This window comes from Mytilus galloprovincialis, chromosome 9 (assembly GCF_965363235.1).
Source record: "Mytilus galloprovincialis chromosome 9, xbMytGall1.hap1.1, whole genome shotgun sequence".
Taxonomy (NCBI): Eukaryota; Metazoa; Mollusca; class Bivalvia; order Mytilida; family Mytilidae; genus Mytilus; species Mytilus galloprovincialis.
In genome coordinates this window covers 84,276,370-84,293,990 of record NC_134846.1, presented here as the reverse complement: position 1 = coordinate 84,293,990, position 17,621 = coordinate 84,276,370, and the positions used below count along the sequence as shown (strand labels likewise).

Here is a 17,621-nt window from a genome sequence, read left to right as displayed (position 1 = left end):
TAATCATGTTAATTAAGTTCGATAGGATAGATGCACTTAATAAAGTAACCAAACTTCAGCTGGACCCGAAACTAAAAGATAATGCATACTCATATCAGTGCTATAAAAATTGGGCTAGACGAATAAAGTAGCAAATTGAAAACATATGAAGGAGTTCAGTTGGTTGTCATAGGTTTGCCGTCTTTCTGTTGGAAAATAGTTATCAAAGGTACCAGGATTACAATTTAGTACGCCCGACGCGCGTTTCGTCTACATAAGACTCATCAGTGACGCTCATATCAAAATATTTATAAAGCCAAACAAATACAAAGTTGAAGAGCATTGAGGATCCAGAATTCCACAAAGTTGTGCCTGGGATAAGAAAATCTTTAGTTTTTCGACAAATTCAAAGTTTTGTAAACAGGAAATTTATAAAAATGACCACATTATTGATATTCATGTTTACAAAGTCAACTCGTTTACAAGTTGGCAAGTTCGTGAATCAAACAAGTTGGTGTTGATTATTATGATTTTATCGAAGAGTATTTATAGAACCATGATACTTTATTTTAAAGGAACTGGAGATATGAACAGGAAATTGCTGGTTTATCATGGCAGATAAATACACACGATATTAAGTCCACTCACACTAATGGTAAAGTGTCGCCATATGTAACAATGGTTAATGCAGGTAGTACGGTAAGTAAAATGTGTACTTATAACAGAAAAAAAAATATTCAACGATTTTAAGGTTACATTATATTCAGTTTTGTGTTCTCTTTGATAGTGAAATACGTTTTTTCTGCTTCCTGCATTCTGCAACTATCAAGACCATAACTTTATGATAATCATTAACCTTATTTTTGCTGATAAAATGTCAATGATTTAAAGTGTCAATGTTTTATTTATCCTCTGTTCAGAATACTAAAGAATCATGTTCATAGTATTAAAGTTTCAAATTTCATTTTATATTCCACAGGTTTCCTTAAACAGTAATCAATCTTTAGATTCACGGATGTCGTTCACCCAAGTATATATAAAAACTGGTACCTATAAAGGCCAAATAGTGGCACTGAAAGTATATGAAAGTAAAATGCTGCATATAAACAGAGACATTAAAAAACAAATGAAAATGGTAATATTTATGCATCATTATTTTTCTACATACCATGCACACATAGGGTGAAAGAAAATATGAACCTCATATTTTATTTTTAACCAATATCTTCAAAAACCCAAAACACCTTATGCTATTCCACACAATTTGGTAACACATCTGCAAAATTAAGTGACCTGTGATCCCGGATGCATACAGTATTACTGAAAAATTATTACACAAGGGTTTTCGATATCACAAACTAGTCAAAACATTTACTTAGTTTTATCATCAGTATAAGGACATCATTCGTAAATATATCTCAACATGCAGACTTCTTATACGTTCAGGTATTTCACATCCAATTTTTTATGGAAATATTCTTTATAAAGCATTCAAAAAATGTCAGTATTCACCTCAGAAACTAACAAAACCTTTAAATAGACTTATTAAGAAGTCTGGAGCTGGCATGTCAGTTAACTGGTAGTAGTCTGTTGTTATTTATGTATTATAGTCATTTTGTTTATTTTCTTTGATTACATCTTCTGACATCAGACTCGGACTTCTCTTGAACTGAATTTTAAACGTGCCTATTGTTATGCGTTTACTTTTCTACATTGGCTAGAGTTATAGGGTGAGGGTTGAGATCTCATAAACATGTTTAACCCCGCCGCATTTTTGCGTCTGTCCCAAGTCAGGAGTCTCTAGCCTTTGTTAGTCTTGTATTATTTTAATTTGAGTTTCTTGTGTACAATTTGGAAATTAGTATGGCGTTCATTATCACTGAACTAGTATATATTTGTTTTGGGGCCAGCTGAGGGACGCCTTCGGTGCGGGAATTTCTCGCTACATTGAAGATCTGTTGGTGACCTTATGCTGTTGTTTTTTTCTATGGTCGGGTTGTTGTCTCTTTGACACATTCCCCATTTCCATTCTCAAATTTATGAAATGAATTTACATACTTTTTTTACAGAAAGAATTGTTTACATTTATTCGGAAACATTAGTTATCCTCGATGAATACAGTAAATGTTTATTTCTTGGTATATCTGAAGTGATTTCAATATATACGTGTTTTCTCACAATTAGTTATGGCAAATAACGATTTGATCGATACAAGCCTTCTCTAAAATAAATGCTATACAAATCTGGTTATTATATAAATATTTTCTTCAAGGTTGTGTTTGTGGGAATTTTATTTTGAAAGACCGTTGTAACATACTCAGATGTAAAAGTGCACCATCAGCTATTTTTGATTTTATTAACATTGCATACGATGATATAATATCGTTCTGATGATAGTTTATTTCAACATACAGTTAAAGAAAGGAGAGGATTAGTATCATCAATGAGACAATAGTTTATTCACCTAATGTCACAACAACTTTTCATGTATATAATTATCTCTATTCAGTTGTTAACGATTATGGGAACGGACAAATACAAAACTGCACTCTGTTAACAAGTTTTAAATGATTTAATCATTAACTACATAAACCATAATATATAAAAATGAATTTAAGATGAAAATATGGGAAAAACTCACATAGAGATATAGACTGTCAAAACAAACACACACTGCACATAGTCCCTTTATACAGAACGTCAAAAATTTGTAACGTTTTTGTTTTCACCTGTGTATTTTGCTTATGCAATCATGGTTTAAATTTATGATACTAAACACCAATTTATGTTTTCAGATGCGAGATTTACGACATATGAATATCAATCCATTTGTTGGTGCTTGTGTTGATACACATAATTTTATTATTGTCACAGAATATTGTTTTAAAGGAAGCCTTCAGGTATGTAACACATCTACCTATCTCACTTTTGAAATATCTTCTCAGCTAAAGACAGGCGAAATATACTAAAAGGGCATTCCAACTGAGATGTCGAAATAAACTAACAACGTCATAGCAAAAACATAAATAGACCAAACGAGAAATAACAGTTTAAAAACACCAAATAGAAAATTAAAGTATAACTAACATGATCGAAATAAAACGTCCGCAATTAAATCCACTTTAGTTATTCTGTTCCGAGCATTGTCATTCATACAACACACACAAAATTTGTTAACGGATAATGCTGGTCAACGTACTATGCAACGTAAAGAGATTTTGATTAAACAGAACGAAGACCAATTTTTCAAACCAAGGCTACAAATTCGTAGAGATATTTCGCTATATTTTTTAGATGACAGTTACCCTTGGATATGAAAAAATGCATTCGTGTTTCGACACAATTTAACAATTACTTATACTGAGATCAATTGTGAGCCTTTAAATTTGACGCCAAAATATCACGGGACATATAATTCTTATTGAACATTTTGTTGGTGAATATAACAACTAGGGAGTAAAGCAATGTGTAAATTATTACAAAATCAAACAGGAGTTGAAAACAATTGTACATTATTGTCAAGATTTAAAGATTTGATTAAATTTGACTACTAGTAGAAGTTTTCCTAAATGCAATTGTATCTAGGAAGCTGGATACTAAACATCTTTAACGATTGCGTTATATTTGTTATTCTCGTGGGATTTTGTCTGTTGCTTGGTCCGTTTCTGTGTGTGTTACATTGTAGTGTTGTGTCGTTGTTCTCCCCTTATATTTAATGCGTTTCCCTCAGTTTTAGTTTGTTACCCCGATTTTGTTTTTTGTCCATGGATTTATGAGTTTGAACATCGGTATACTACTGTTGCCTTTATCTGCACACTATATTCAAAAGTAAAACAATTTTTTTGTTTAGTGATAGATCACGTCGGTTGGGGTTCTCCGTTTGATTGTTTCACACGTATCGTAATGTCTAGGCCTTTTCAGATTACTATACTGTTTAAAGTGCTAATTGATATAGCCCGTAGGATAACGTCTGAGAAGAACAATGGCTGTAATATATTTGTCACTTATTTAGACGTATTTGTACTATTCTTTGTATTTGTTTCTTTACTCAACTTATTGTCGTGTATCATTATTTCGTTTAATGACTTCTGGTTTTGTTGTTTGGTCTTTGCATCCTTTCCCGTCTATATTTAACAACAATGGTCGTGATCCTTCCTCATTAACTATAAATATAAAACGTTACTTTTAATATGATTTTACAACTATGATAGCGACTGAAATATTATATAATATTGTCAAGATGGAAAAAAAATTAAATCTGAAGGTTCCTTATTTCTTTTGAAAAACGCGATTACCGATCCTAATGGAGACATCCATGCTATTTAGTCATATCAAAGAGAAGCATTAAATGAAGATAATGACATAAGAAAATGGATAGTTTATGAAAAGAATTATTAATAGTTTTGAAGCAGCATTAAGATGACACATTCGCAAAACTAAAAAAAATGTCAAAGTAAAAACAATTATGAGACAAACAACACCGAAAAACTGCCGTTATATCCATTAGGTTGTTATATCATGCATTTGAAAATATATTTAAATTTGTTCCTTTCAAATGATTGTAACATTTTGATGTTAAAAAAACACTTTTTCATTGTAAGTTTTAAACTTGGTCACACCTTGCCAGATAGCTGGAACGGACGCCGAACGGATGAAAAAAAAAAAATTCCGTTGACAAAATTTGTATCCGTTGGGTGTCCGTTGGTATACTGACCATATAAAACGGAAGGGTAACAAAGGTCGAACGGACACTTACAGGATATGCAACGAACGAGAAACGGAAACGTCCTCCCATATCCGTGTCATGTCCGTTTAGCGTACGTTTTATCCGTCAACGTTTGTTCTGTCCGTTGGAAAATTTTGAGCATGTTTAAAACTTTGAACGGACGCCCAACGGATGAAGTATCCGTTGAACGTCCGGTAGTCGTCTGTTTTGTACGGTACTCGTTTTGTATCCGTGACTTGTCCGTTATACATCCAACGGACTTCTACCGGACGTATAACGGATACAACGGATGTTGAACGAATGAGAAACGGACTCCTACCGGACGTTTAACGGATAAAACGGATGATGAACGGTTCTGAAACGGATAAATGCCCATTGAAAATTTGGCGTCAGAAATGCCAATTATGGTATGTCAGATTTCTGGAATGTCATGCATTTTTATTATTCATAATCAATCTTACAGTAAGGGCACGTCTTCACTTTCAAACAGCTCTTATTCAGGCCAGACACTACCCTCTGGGGGCATTTTGAAGAACAAACCAAAAGCAGTTACTCAGAAACTTTTTGAATAATTATGCGATTTACATGTATGATTATTGTCGCCTTTAATTTTAATCCTGACGTCGACGGTTAAAACGTACGCTAAACGGACACGAAACGGATATGGACGAACGTCTAACGGATATGAACGAACGTCTAACGGACATGAACGGATTGAAAAAAGTTATCCGTTCGGCATCCGTTCGAACTATCCGTTAAGGTGTGACCGACGTTTTAGGCGTCCGTACGTGCTATCTGGTAAGTTGTGACCGAGGCTTTAAGGTGTAGTCGAGGCTGTTAATTTGTATGCCCGTCACAGTAAAGTTGACAGACCTATACTTTTTAACTTCTATGTCATTAGGACTCTTGTTGAGTGTTGTCTCAATGGCAACTATACCACATCTTTTTTATGTTATCTTTTAACACAAAATAAAATAAAGAGTTTCAAAAAATCTCTTACAACTTCAGAACATAAAAAATATTAGGAATTACGACTGCAAGTACTATATGTCTCATTGGTTCTTATTTTTAATTTGTATGCATTTTAAACATTCTACTAATATCGTCGACACGGGTCCAATATTTACTTTTCATTACAACAACAAGCAGAACATTGTTATAAAAAGGCACAAAAATAAAAGTCAGACGTGCATAAGAACCGAAAGAGTCGAAGAGCTCAACATGGGTCCAATATATACTAACCTTATATCATAAATACCAGAGGTAGATTGTTATAACCAATGAATAAAGGAAACATGTTCTATTTATATAAGTAGTTTACATGAAGTTGAAATGAAAACAAATAATGAACTATATGACACACAACATTGTGTATTAGCTCCTTATAAGTTTCCAATCAATCTAAGTTTTCTGTGAGATCCTTCAAACCTGTCTAAACGTACAGGAAGGATGACCAGAAACAATCAATTCATTCTACAAATATGAACAGCTTTATTAACAATAAGTACAATCTACCGAATTTTTATAGGAAATAATCCTGTCATCTATAAAACTGATAGCATAGTAAGTGGTGGTCTGTTAATCGGTTGTTGTCAATTGCAAAATTATATTAACAGTATTTTGTCATGTCAAAATGCAATTTGTTTGCCGTTTCGCATTTTTCAAAACGTTAAGCGGTTGTTGAGGAAACTTATTTTTAAAGGAAATTATCAAACCACGCATTTCTGTCAAGTATCTCTTCCTTGTCTGAACTCACCATTTTCATCATATGATATTTCACATCCGATGATGAAAATGTCACTTCATAAAGTTTGTGCGTCCGAGGTCTTAGCCATTAATATGGTATTATAAACATATACATTTAATGAAAATGGATGAAAATTAATAACATTTTCTACATTCATGTATTGCCTTTTGCAAATTGAAATTAGTATGTTTTCTTTTCAGGACATTTTAGAAAATGAGCTTATAAAACTAGACAAAATGTTCATAGCGTCTATGATAAAAGATGTTATTCAGGTATTTATTATTAATTTCCATAGATAAATATGATCATAATTTTGGAATGTTGAATCATACAGTGACCTATAATTCTATGTCCTTTTGTACTTGTTTGAGAGTTCTCTTTCTCGTTGTTATACCACATCTTTTATAAAACGTCTATTTACCGATAATGAACACTTTTCCAACAACATTGCCATTGTTACTAGTTTTATATATTTCCATTTACGGAGCCCCTGAGTGTACTCGCACCTTTTACAGGGATTATTGTTGCTTTACGTGTATGTATAAATTTCTGTGTAGTGTTTATTAGTCTGTTTTTCCCCCTTTCTGTTCATGTAAGTCATTGCAAAGTCAGTATTCCTTAACATAATTGTTTTGTAGGAATTGTCTACCCCTTTGATAGTAATAATACTATAATTGCCTTTTCATTTAAAACACTTGTTAGTAGCAAAACAATTTTTGCAGTCTAATGTTATGTTAAAACATATCAATTTTTGAAGTTATTTAGCAAATTGTTGAAATTATAAGTTTGAAGTCATTGCTTTATAAGTTTTACGGAAACCACTATTCAATGTTTGATCATTATGGAATATGTGTGTAGCATATGACTTCATGTATATTTTTCTTAAATCCTGATTATCTTATTGATAGTTTTCTATCAATGTAATAGAATACCACGTCTTGTCTTTGCTGTTTGTGTTGTAGGTTTTGTGCTCAATAACGGATACATGTTGTTAAACAATATGTGTTTTGTTTAGACCTAAAACATGGTATTCTATAAAGTTCCTCTTTATATCTTTCAGGGTATGATATTCCTCCATAATAGTGAATTGATGTTTCACGGAAATCTGAAATCTTCTAACTGTGTAGTAACGAGTCGATGGAATGTACAAGTAGCGGACTTTGGACTATTAGAATTCAGAAAGGCCACCTATAAAAAAGAAGATGAACATGCTTATAATCGAAGTACGTGTTTTGTGTTTTGTTTTTTATAGATATTTTTAATTTTATATTGCTTTCCATAATTCTGGTTTCGAAAGCACCATAAGATATATATCACTAAAGCACGTGTCAGTCACAAACCCTTAGTGAATAAAAGTAAGTCCAACGACATCATATTAAATGAAATAACTATGATCGATGCCTTTATTGTACTTTATATGAAACATTTAATGCTTTAATCTCAAGTATCTACGAAATATATATAGTGATGTATCACCATAAAATGTTTTCATGTATGCAAATTTGTCACCGAATAGTTTAAACACGAAACATGCATGTGTGACAATCCTACTGTAGATTGACCTTCAGTGTAGCAGATCATTGATAGATATTTTTTAATCAATTTACAACTCAAAATATTTGAAGAAATTTGAACTACGAGGCGTAGTCCATCTACTAAACAAAGCTGTATAAGAAAAACACATGACTAAGCAACCCAATCGCACCAAAAACTGGGTTTCAATGGTTGGTAATAAATTTGTATCATTATATTTTTAGATTTGTTCTGGACAGCTCCTGAAATACTAAGAAATCCAAAAGTTTTTGGTTCTCAAAAAGGAGATGTTTATTCATTTGGTTTAATTTTATATGAGATATTTAGCCGTTTGGGTGTTTATTGTTACTGTAATATGGAACCAAAAGGTAAGTATAAAATAAAACTGAGGAGAAAAACAATATGGAACCAAAAGGTGAGTATAAAATAAAACTGAGGATACAAATGTATATAGTATGATCAAACACCAAATGACAATGCTTTGAACATCTTCAAGTGCGATCTTCGTCAATTTTAGGATTTTGACAAAAGCCGAACCGAAAATATAAGAATATACGATTTGGACTTTCAAATATTTTGTCGAACAGTGCATCTGGGGCATTAACATTTTTACGGTTAACCTTTTTACTGTTAAAGCCGCCTGCATCAATATCGATTTCTGAAGGCATGATCAATGAGTGTTCAAGTAAAGAATATGAAAAAATACTATATGGACTTTGTAGCAAAGTTCATAGTTTATCAAAAGTCTAAAATTCGACGCTATAAAACTACAAATAAAAATATCTATTTTGTATATGACACGGAATTGGAAACATATGCTTATATAATAAATTGTGTTTATTTATATGTCAAACATGTACATGTATATTAGTAGTGAGGTAGTAAATAGATTAGGGCAATAATGTGATGCTTAACAATTTTTTAAATATTCGTATTAAATGGCTTTTATCTTATTTTGTAATAAGCAACGAAGATAGAAAAAAGATAGCCCACGTCTTGCTGAAGTGTTTTATGACTTTGCTACTAAATTTCAGATATAGTTTTAAATGTAAAAAGTGTTCAAAGAGTTGAACCATTCCGTCCAGATGCAAAATATTTAAATGCTGAAGATTATATTGTGAATTGCATGAAAGAATGTTGGGATGAAATACCAGACAACCGACCAGACTTCAGAACCATTGCCAAAAAGTTACATGATTTGTGGCGGGGAATGTAAGTGTATTTATATTTTGATTCTCTTGGTCAGTTTTATTGATATTTAAACTATTTGAAATTGGTATAACCAAAATGCGATTTAACAAAATAGAATAATAAAAATCACTTTTTAAAGAAATTTAAATTGTTCATTATGTTCGACTTGGTTCCAAAAGTGAAATATTCGCATCTTTTTCATCTTTATAATACTGGATACTTACTATTTTCGAACGTCTTTAATTTTGCGAAATGTTTTGTCATGCCAACATTGAGGCAATTTATTTTCGCGATCTTCCAACTTTCTTGCTACGCATGTATGTTTACAAGGAAAGATTTGCAAATTTGGGGTGATTTTGCGTTATTTTTGTTCTCGCTATTCTAAAGTGCAAAAAATAAATCTTCAAAAAATGAATAATATTTTTTTCGTCAATTTACTGTACTCACTTATTTCACCCAGGAAACGCAACATATTCGATAACATGATGGCCATGATGGAAGCATATCAAAATAACCTCGAGAATCTAGTAGAGGAGAGGACTGAGCAGTTGGTTGAAGAGAAGAAAAAGACAGAAACATTACTTCATCGTATGTTACCTTCGTAAGTATAGAACAAGCAATTAAATCAATTGAATATCATGACGTTTTTAAAGAATATACTAGGCTGTTATGGATATTGCAGTGTCAGTAGGTATGTCTTGAATAAAGATTGTGATGTTTATACCACACTTCGTATACTATATAAAAACACAGTAGCCTCTTTAACTGGTTTTTACTTTTGGTACTATTGTTGCATATTATCGGCACAGCTGTATGTTTATCTTTAACAATTGAATCTATTATTTCTGCTATTTTAATAAAGCTTGTCCTTATCATTATGAGACAATGTGTAAGACTGTTTTGTTCGACGTTTGTAATAAAGAATTATCTATCAATTTGTTTAAAATATTATTATTGAATATATGTGTGTTTCTCTATATACAACCTTTAAACCTCATGTGCTTTTTATGAAGAATACAGCTGACTTTATGCATTAACGTTTACTGATGAAACGTAGAAGTGAGCAGAGACATTATTAAAAAAAATCAAAAGCAGAAGACAACAAGAGGACGATCAAAACTCAAAAATAATCATCAGTTAATGAAATATAAGACTACAACACGGGAAAAAAAACATTTAGTCCACTAAACACCGATTGTGTTCTCATATACCGCGGAAGGTTGGGCAAATACCTGATCTACTTATTGCATCAATCGTGTTACTCATGACAAGTAAAAACTCGATGATAATTTTCCTTTGTTTATATCTCAAACGTGGACAAGATGACAGACATTTTGCTTTGTCAAATGTAATGTCTGTTAAACGGTTTTGACTCTTTGTTAGCTCTTCTTTTGGTTTGATGAGCTCATCAACATTTGTTTAAAGTTTTGAATTTGAGATTTTTTGGCATCGTGCATCATTGTTGAGACATAATTTTTCGAACTACGCTCTTGGTACAATCAAATGTAGCGCCCTTGGTTCAGTCGATTTTGTACCATGAATGTTTTAATTAAATCTTTTTATGAATAACAGTTTCTATGAAAAGATTTCATTTATGCAGGGTCATAGCAGATCAGTTAAAAAAGGCAAAGGTGGTACAGCCTGAGTCTTTTGAGTGTGTCACTATATACTTCAGTGACATCTGTGGCTTTACAAAGTTGTCTGCAGAAAGTACGCCTTTGGAGGTATGTACATATATCTTTTATCAGTCAATATTATAATTGTATTTTTCAATAAAAGAAAAAGAGCGTATGATGTATTGAGGTAATCTATAAAACACTTTACTCTTCAACGTAAATATTAGGTTTGAATTTTGAAATATGTTGGCATTGAGCCATGCTGATGACACATAATAATTGCTGACATGCGCTTCTGATAGAGAAACATTTGTACGGATGGATCTGATCGAACAAAAAAATGTGTTTTATTGTTCTTTTTTACAATCAAATGAAAGTGTTTTATAATGTTAAAATCAAAAAATGTAGAAATACAAAACTTATGAATTATAACTTCTTCAACATGTATTCATACAGTAACTACACGTAGAGCACTCTTTTCTAGTTTTTTTTAAAGAATTGAATTATTGAATTATGTTAAAAAAAATCACTTAATCTGTTTGATTCGTTTTAGTTTTACCCCTTAGTAAACCTTATACTCATAAAAAGTATTTTATAACAATGTGTCAATTAATTGAAAAAATATTCTTTAATTTCTATTAAAAAGTATTTGACTATTTTTCCAACTTAATATTTCATATTTTAATACATTGGTAGTCACCTTGTTATAAACACGTCCTAGATAATTCCATTTACCACGATGTCAGTTGATATTATGTGTTATACCTACATAGAAACATATGCTGCAAAATTTGATTTTATTTCAGGTGGTGGATATGTTAAACGATTTATATACATGTTTTGACTCCATTATAAAGAACTATGATGTTTATAAAGTAGAAACAATCGGTGATGCGTATATGGTGGTCAGCGGTGTTCCAATACGTAACGGAGACAATCATGCAGGAGAAGTAGCCTCGATGTCGCTAGAACTTTTGCGAGCAATAAAAATATTCAAAATACGACATCGTCCAGAGGAAACATTAAAGTTAAGAATTGGAATGCACTCAGGTACTTTATTTCTTATAAATAACTAAAACAAACCAAAAAGAACAGTTATGTTAATACAAATATGCTCATAATAGACGGAGATGCTAAAATGAAGATATACTTCACGTTTATTGTAACTTTGACACTGTAAAGAAATTAAGAGCAGCTGTATGATTGTCAAGGAGCAAACTATCCACAGAAAACTTCAAGATGTGTACCGGTCCATACCTTTATCGTTTAATTTACACTGTTAAATGTATATATCTTTTCTGCAGTCTTCCTTGTTACTGTTACAGACTGTTTCATCTTTATTAACTTTTCAGGTCCATGTGTAGCTGGGGTTGTTGGTCTAACGATGCCAAGGTATACATTGTTTGGTGATACTGTAAATACAGCTTCTCGATTGGAGTCTACTGGTGAACGTAAGTATCTTACATCACAATTATTTATATTTTACAGATATCATTGATATTTGTCTCTTATCCTTAATTGAAAAAGAGGAGGAAGACTACGAGGAGACATTCAAAACACACAAGTTGAATTAAGGTCAAGGATCACTAAATAAACTAGTCCATAGATTTTTTTAAAATTTAGAACTCAATTAGATATTGAAAATATACATCAGAAAATATAAAAAAAGTATATGTCACCGACATCGTTTTCAAGAAAAATCCATTTTTTAAAATGGTCCCAGATGATACTAAATTACATAAATATATAGGGTAAATCTATATTTTTCTTCTACAATTTTCGGTTTCTGGTATAAATCACGAGAACCGCTCCATAGAATTTTTTTTTTCAATATTTTTTTCTTCTTTGTCTTACGAATTAGATGATATTAAAAAAAATATGGTCACCGACTTCGTTTTCCCTGTAGAAGCGACGCAAACCCAGCGTTTTGGCAAAAAAAAACCATCAAAATTTGTGACGTCGTAATTTTTATTACATAACGTCCAGTTATCATGCTAATGATTTCCAACGTTCTTCGTGTTGATTATGCACGATGATTATGTGTTTCGTATTGATAGATTCTTTTTATCATAAGAGTCTGGATAATTATCATAATTTTTTATTTAGTATTACCAATATTCTTTATTCTTTATATTTTAGCACTCCATTATACACTTTTTCTTTTTTTTTTCTTTTTTGCATTTTATTCTGCAATTTTTGCCCATTATTATATATTCCGTAAAACCCTCTTTTATGGAACATGTTAAAAAGAAATTATACGTTGTAAAAAATGTGATACATGTATGTTCATTATCAATATACATATCTAAAACAATTACTAATTCAGATAAAAATACATTGTAAGTACATGAACGCAAAAATGGTAAAAACTTAAAATTAGAAATCATCAGGGTTACTGTCAACAAGTTGACGCAATAAAAGATGTAATTGAAGCTATATTTTTTATGCCCCCTTCAACTACCCCTATACGTCTGTCCGTCCATCATTCCGTCTGACCGTCCGTCATTTCGTCTGACCGCCCGTCATTCCGTCTGACCGCCCGTCCTGAAGGATGGCAAACGGTTGGCGACTTTAGACATTCAGTATGTGCCTGCCCCAAGTAATTCGACTGTAATTGTTCATTGAAAATTATCAATTTCTCTTCAGCTCTACAGATCCATATAAGCGATCCTTGTAAACAAATACTTGATAAACTAGGAGGATATACAATTACAGAAAGAGGTTTTGTCAGCATGAAGGTAATTTGTTTAAGAAAATAGTTATGTTTTATCTGTATATACATGTACCTTTGTATTGCACATGCTCATGTATTTCATTGACTGTTAATGACGTCTTTTCATAACATACATTGAATGTTCTATGTTAATTTATTAATAGTGTAGTCATAAATAAATGATTTTTTATCATTTATAAGTAAAGTTGAGATGAATGCAAGTATTAACAAGTATTCTGCTATCTATTCTACAAATTTTATTGTTGTAGGGATAAACAAATTTTGATCATAAAAATCTGACGCTCTTTTCAGCTAATTTTAATAGTTTTTGCTTCTGTTCATTACAAATAATTTTTTTTAACTATATGACTTAAACATTTTTCTTTCTTAACTCTTAGGGGAAAGGAGAATTATTCACTTATTGGCTTAATTCAGAGAATGAGGAAATTCGACACGAACGATTGCGGCGAACAAGTCAAACATTAAACTTTAGTTCACCGGCAACAAGAGAAATAAGACAGGCCTATATACCACATTCCGGTCAGAATCACCGTTCTATAAAAGATAGTTTAAACGAAAACTACAGTGATAAAGACAATCATTCCGATCACAACCAGTCAACTCCTCTAATGGACATTTTATGTGAAAGTGAAAGAATTAACTCCTCAGTTGCTGTACCAAAAATTCCAATAGAACCTAACGACTCTCCAACAACTAGTTCCATGAAAGCAAGAAAAATATTTCAATCAAAACTGTTCAATGGTGTAATTCCGGAAGAGAAAAAGTTTCGGCTACTGAAAGGTAGTTCTGGTTCAGATATAACGACAGAACGATATGCTCTGATGAGTGATTTCCATGACGACGACAGTGATAGTGACCATATGTCAACAAGGCATCATTCCTTAGGAACAAGAAATAACATACGACAGCCACCCAGCTGTGCAATGTGTACTCTTCCAAAGTCTACAAAGCAAGACAAAGAGACAAATTCGTATGTACCAGACAGACAAGACGTTGAGTCAAGAAATTATTACAATAGTTTTGGACAAAATGATAATTTGATTGACCCCGAGACAATATTGTAGCATTAAGATAAATGGACAACTACATATTCAATTACACGTATAATATTAATTAATTACAACTTTTGTTAACAAAAAAGTAAGGGGTTTATACGATGAATTTCTTTTAGTACTTGACTTGAATACCTTTACCAGAATATCTTTATATGTTAATGTGTTCTGAATATGAATCATGTTTTATACTTTACCGACAAATATAGTCGGAATTTTTCAGTGCTAGTTAAAAATCATCAAAAAAGAGACATGCTGCCTCAAAAGTGAATTCGATTAATTGTAATTCGTAATGTTTCTCACTATGCTAACAAGTAAAAGTAATGTTAAGCTGACATTATCCTTCAACACATCTCCCTGCACGTAACATTATTTTTGGTGTAACCTTCCAGTAATAACAATAGTAGCAAATTTGAGAGGGTGATGAAGCATAGTGTAACTCCTCGTAATAATGGTGGCTTTGGTGTGTGTTTAACTGAGAAAAAAGAACAATATGATTAATCAACATAGCAGCTATGTATTATTCATTATGAACACGTCATTACAAATCGTACGTGAATTTTCATTTTTAATCTTATTTAGGATACTAAGCTTCGTTTTTGGTTGTTCACTTTATTTGTCCTAATAGATGTATAAGATACACACATTAGTTTTCTAATGTTGCATAAATTTAAGGTACATAGTGGTTTGTAGAAGATCAGACAACACTGTTTTATTAAACCTTTGTTTTGAAGTATTCAAATTCAAAATATATTTTTTATCAATCATATCATATAACTCTCTTCTTAAATTGAATCTTAGTTCAAAACGGCGTTAATTGTACAATAGTTTGTAGTAAAATTTTAAGTAAAATGATAACATAGGTTAAACAGCATGGTATATCGGAGAGTGAACTAATCGAGGAACGGAAGTAATTCTCATTGATCAATCACATACAAGTATTTGAAGATATGTAAAGTATGTACGAATTAATAATTAATATTCCTTCATACTTGCCTTTGTTTTGCAATAGAAAGAAAACCGGTGATATACTCTAAAATATGCACTTTGTAATTTTTGTTCAAAATTTCACAGTGAATGTTTGTTAATTTCTATTGATTTAGTTTGTATGTAGTTTTACTCAACCTTTAACATAACTCCTGTTTTGTTTTTTATTTGCATTTAACTTGTATATGTTATGCATTTAGAAGTTATCTACATGTTCATTGATAACGTGTGAGGCACGATTTCTTACCATGTTTATGTTGTACTATAAAATGTGAACTTGCAATCTACACTTTGTCTTATGTGAACAAAGTCAATCAAAAAGAAGTGGTGTCAAGATGTCAAAAGTCATAATTTATTCTCACAATATTATATTACCAAGACTGTTCTCTTCCATTATTGTTTTGGTTGTATAACTAAAGTAACTAATACATCTTCTAACTTATTCATCAGCAAATTGAAAAACAAAATCTATATTTTAGAATATTAACTTACAGTGTTTTTGTAATTGAAGATATATGATGAAATATTGAGCAATGACATTCAAAAATAAAATGATGCAAATACTATTTGTCCGAAAACCTTTGAGAGATAAATAAACCTTAAGTGCCACATGTATGCCACCTATAAACTGTTACTGTTTTACTGTTTTTTAATTGTTTTTGTATATCATGAAGGTTTTGAAGTTTTGAGAAATGTACTTTCCATCTAAAGAGGAGACTACAGTAATAAAACAACAATGCTAGATCACAAAACATAAAAATTAAAATTAAAATTTTATAAAATGAAATATTATATACTAATTAACTTGTAGACTGCATTTAACTTGTTGACATAATGTGTGTTGTTGGTTTAAACAGAAAAATATGTTATATATATATATACACACACACACATCAATGAAACATAAAACAAATTTCGAAACACACACTTATGACAAAAATTATATTAAACAGTATCAAGCAATTCTCATACAAAGAATGTCATCCTACCCTCAAAGACGCACTAACAAAGACCTTTGTCTATCTCTTCATTTTAAGAAGCAAGACAAATCAATTTTGAGAGCCTTGTGTTTTAACTATGATAACCATAGTACAATTTAAATTTTTAAATATAGACTCTTTGACTTTTCCCTTGATACATGTACATGAATTCCCATTGATGTACAGTGTTAAAAATTCCTATGCATCCCACTTTTTGAAATAAGTATACAAACAAAAAAAACTGCTAATGATAACGGATTGATAAAATGCGATGAGACATAAAACCAACAAAAAATGTATGGATGATCAGAAACCAAATACACAATGTTTGATTTATTAGATGACAAATCATTGATAAGTAGATGTGAAAATATTCACATAATCAAGATTTATTAAAATATTTGTTCCTAGAACCGCTCGTATCTATTCGCAGAAAAATGTGTCAGGTGTTCATGTTCTAACATTTTGATGAAAGAAGAAAACAAAATGCGTTGTCTTTCTTTAAACAGATAATACTTTTTCTATGTAAAAAGTAAACAAAAAATATATGAAAATATCGAAAGATTTAGATATCTTATCAAATTGCAAAATCAAAACTAAAACGTATTAAACAAATAGAAAACAACTGTCAAAATCCCGACTGGAACTTCATGCAATCGGAACAATTAAAATAATTAAATTATAAATTTTAACTTTTGTGAAATATTTGGGTTGAGAAATGGTTCGAGATAAAAATGTAGTTGTATTCACATTTTTTTCAAAATCATCACATCTACATTGAAACAAAGTTAATCATATTTCACTTTCATCTAAACTTCATTTAAAACATGTTGCATAATACTTCCATGAGTTCGTAATAATAAGCCTTGTTACATTGTATATTTAATTCATGTTAATATGTATATATTATATGTAATTGATTTGTTGTTTGTAGATATAAATATAATTTATATTCCTGAAAAATCTGTGATAATTTCCGAATTCATTGTATATTGTATAGTTCATAAAATGTCTTCAATATGTTGAATAATAACACGAGAAATCAAAATTGAACAATAAAAGCAAAACATTTGTAA

General features: G+C 31.1%; 1 protein-coding gene across 1 annotated transcript in view; it reads left to right on the top strand.

Moving 5' to 3' along the window:
- Positions 1-17,621, top strand: part of LOC143046194 (receptor-type guanylate cyclase Gyc76C-like) — a 76,462-nt gene extending 58,841 nt beyond the window's left edge. Inside the window, exons 10-22 of the mRNA XM_076219236.1 lie at positions 555-678; positions 959-1,114; positions 2,775-2,879; positions 6,653-6,724; positions 7,513-7,675; positions 8,210-8,353; positions 9,020-9,197; positions 9,637-9,777; positions 10,777-10,900; positions 11,599-11,842; positions 12,145-12,243; positions 13,439-13,530; positions 13,904-17,621. Of these exons, the coding sequence (XP_076075351.1) occupies positions 555-678; positions 959-1,114; positions 2,775-2,879; positions 6,653-6,724; positions 7,513-7,675; positions 8,210-8,353; positions 9,020-9,197; positions 9,637-9,777; positions 10,777-10,900; positions 11,599-11,842; positions 12,145-12,243; positions 13,439-13,530; positions 13,904-14,590 (2,329 nt within the window). The 3' untranslated portion in view covers positions 14,591-17,621. The remainder of the gene's footprint in view (positions 1-554; positions 679-958; positions 1,115-2,774; positions 2,880-6,652; positions 6,725-7,512; positions 7,676-8,209; positions 8,354-9,019; positions 9,198-9,636; positions 9,778-10,776; positions 10,901-11,598; positions 11,843-12,144; positions 12,244-13,438; positions 13,531-13,903) is intronic.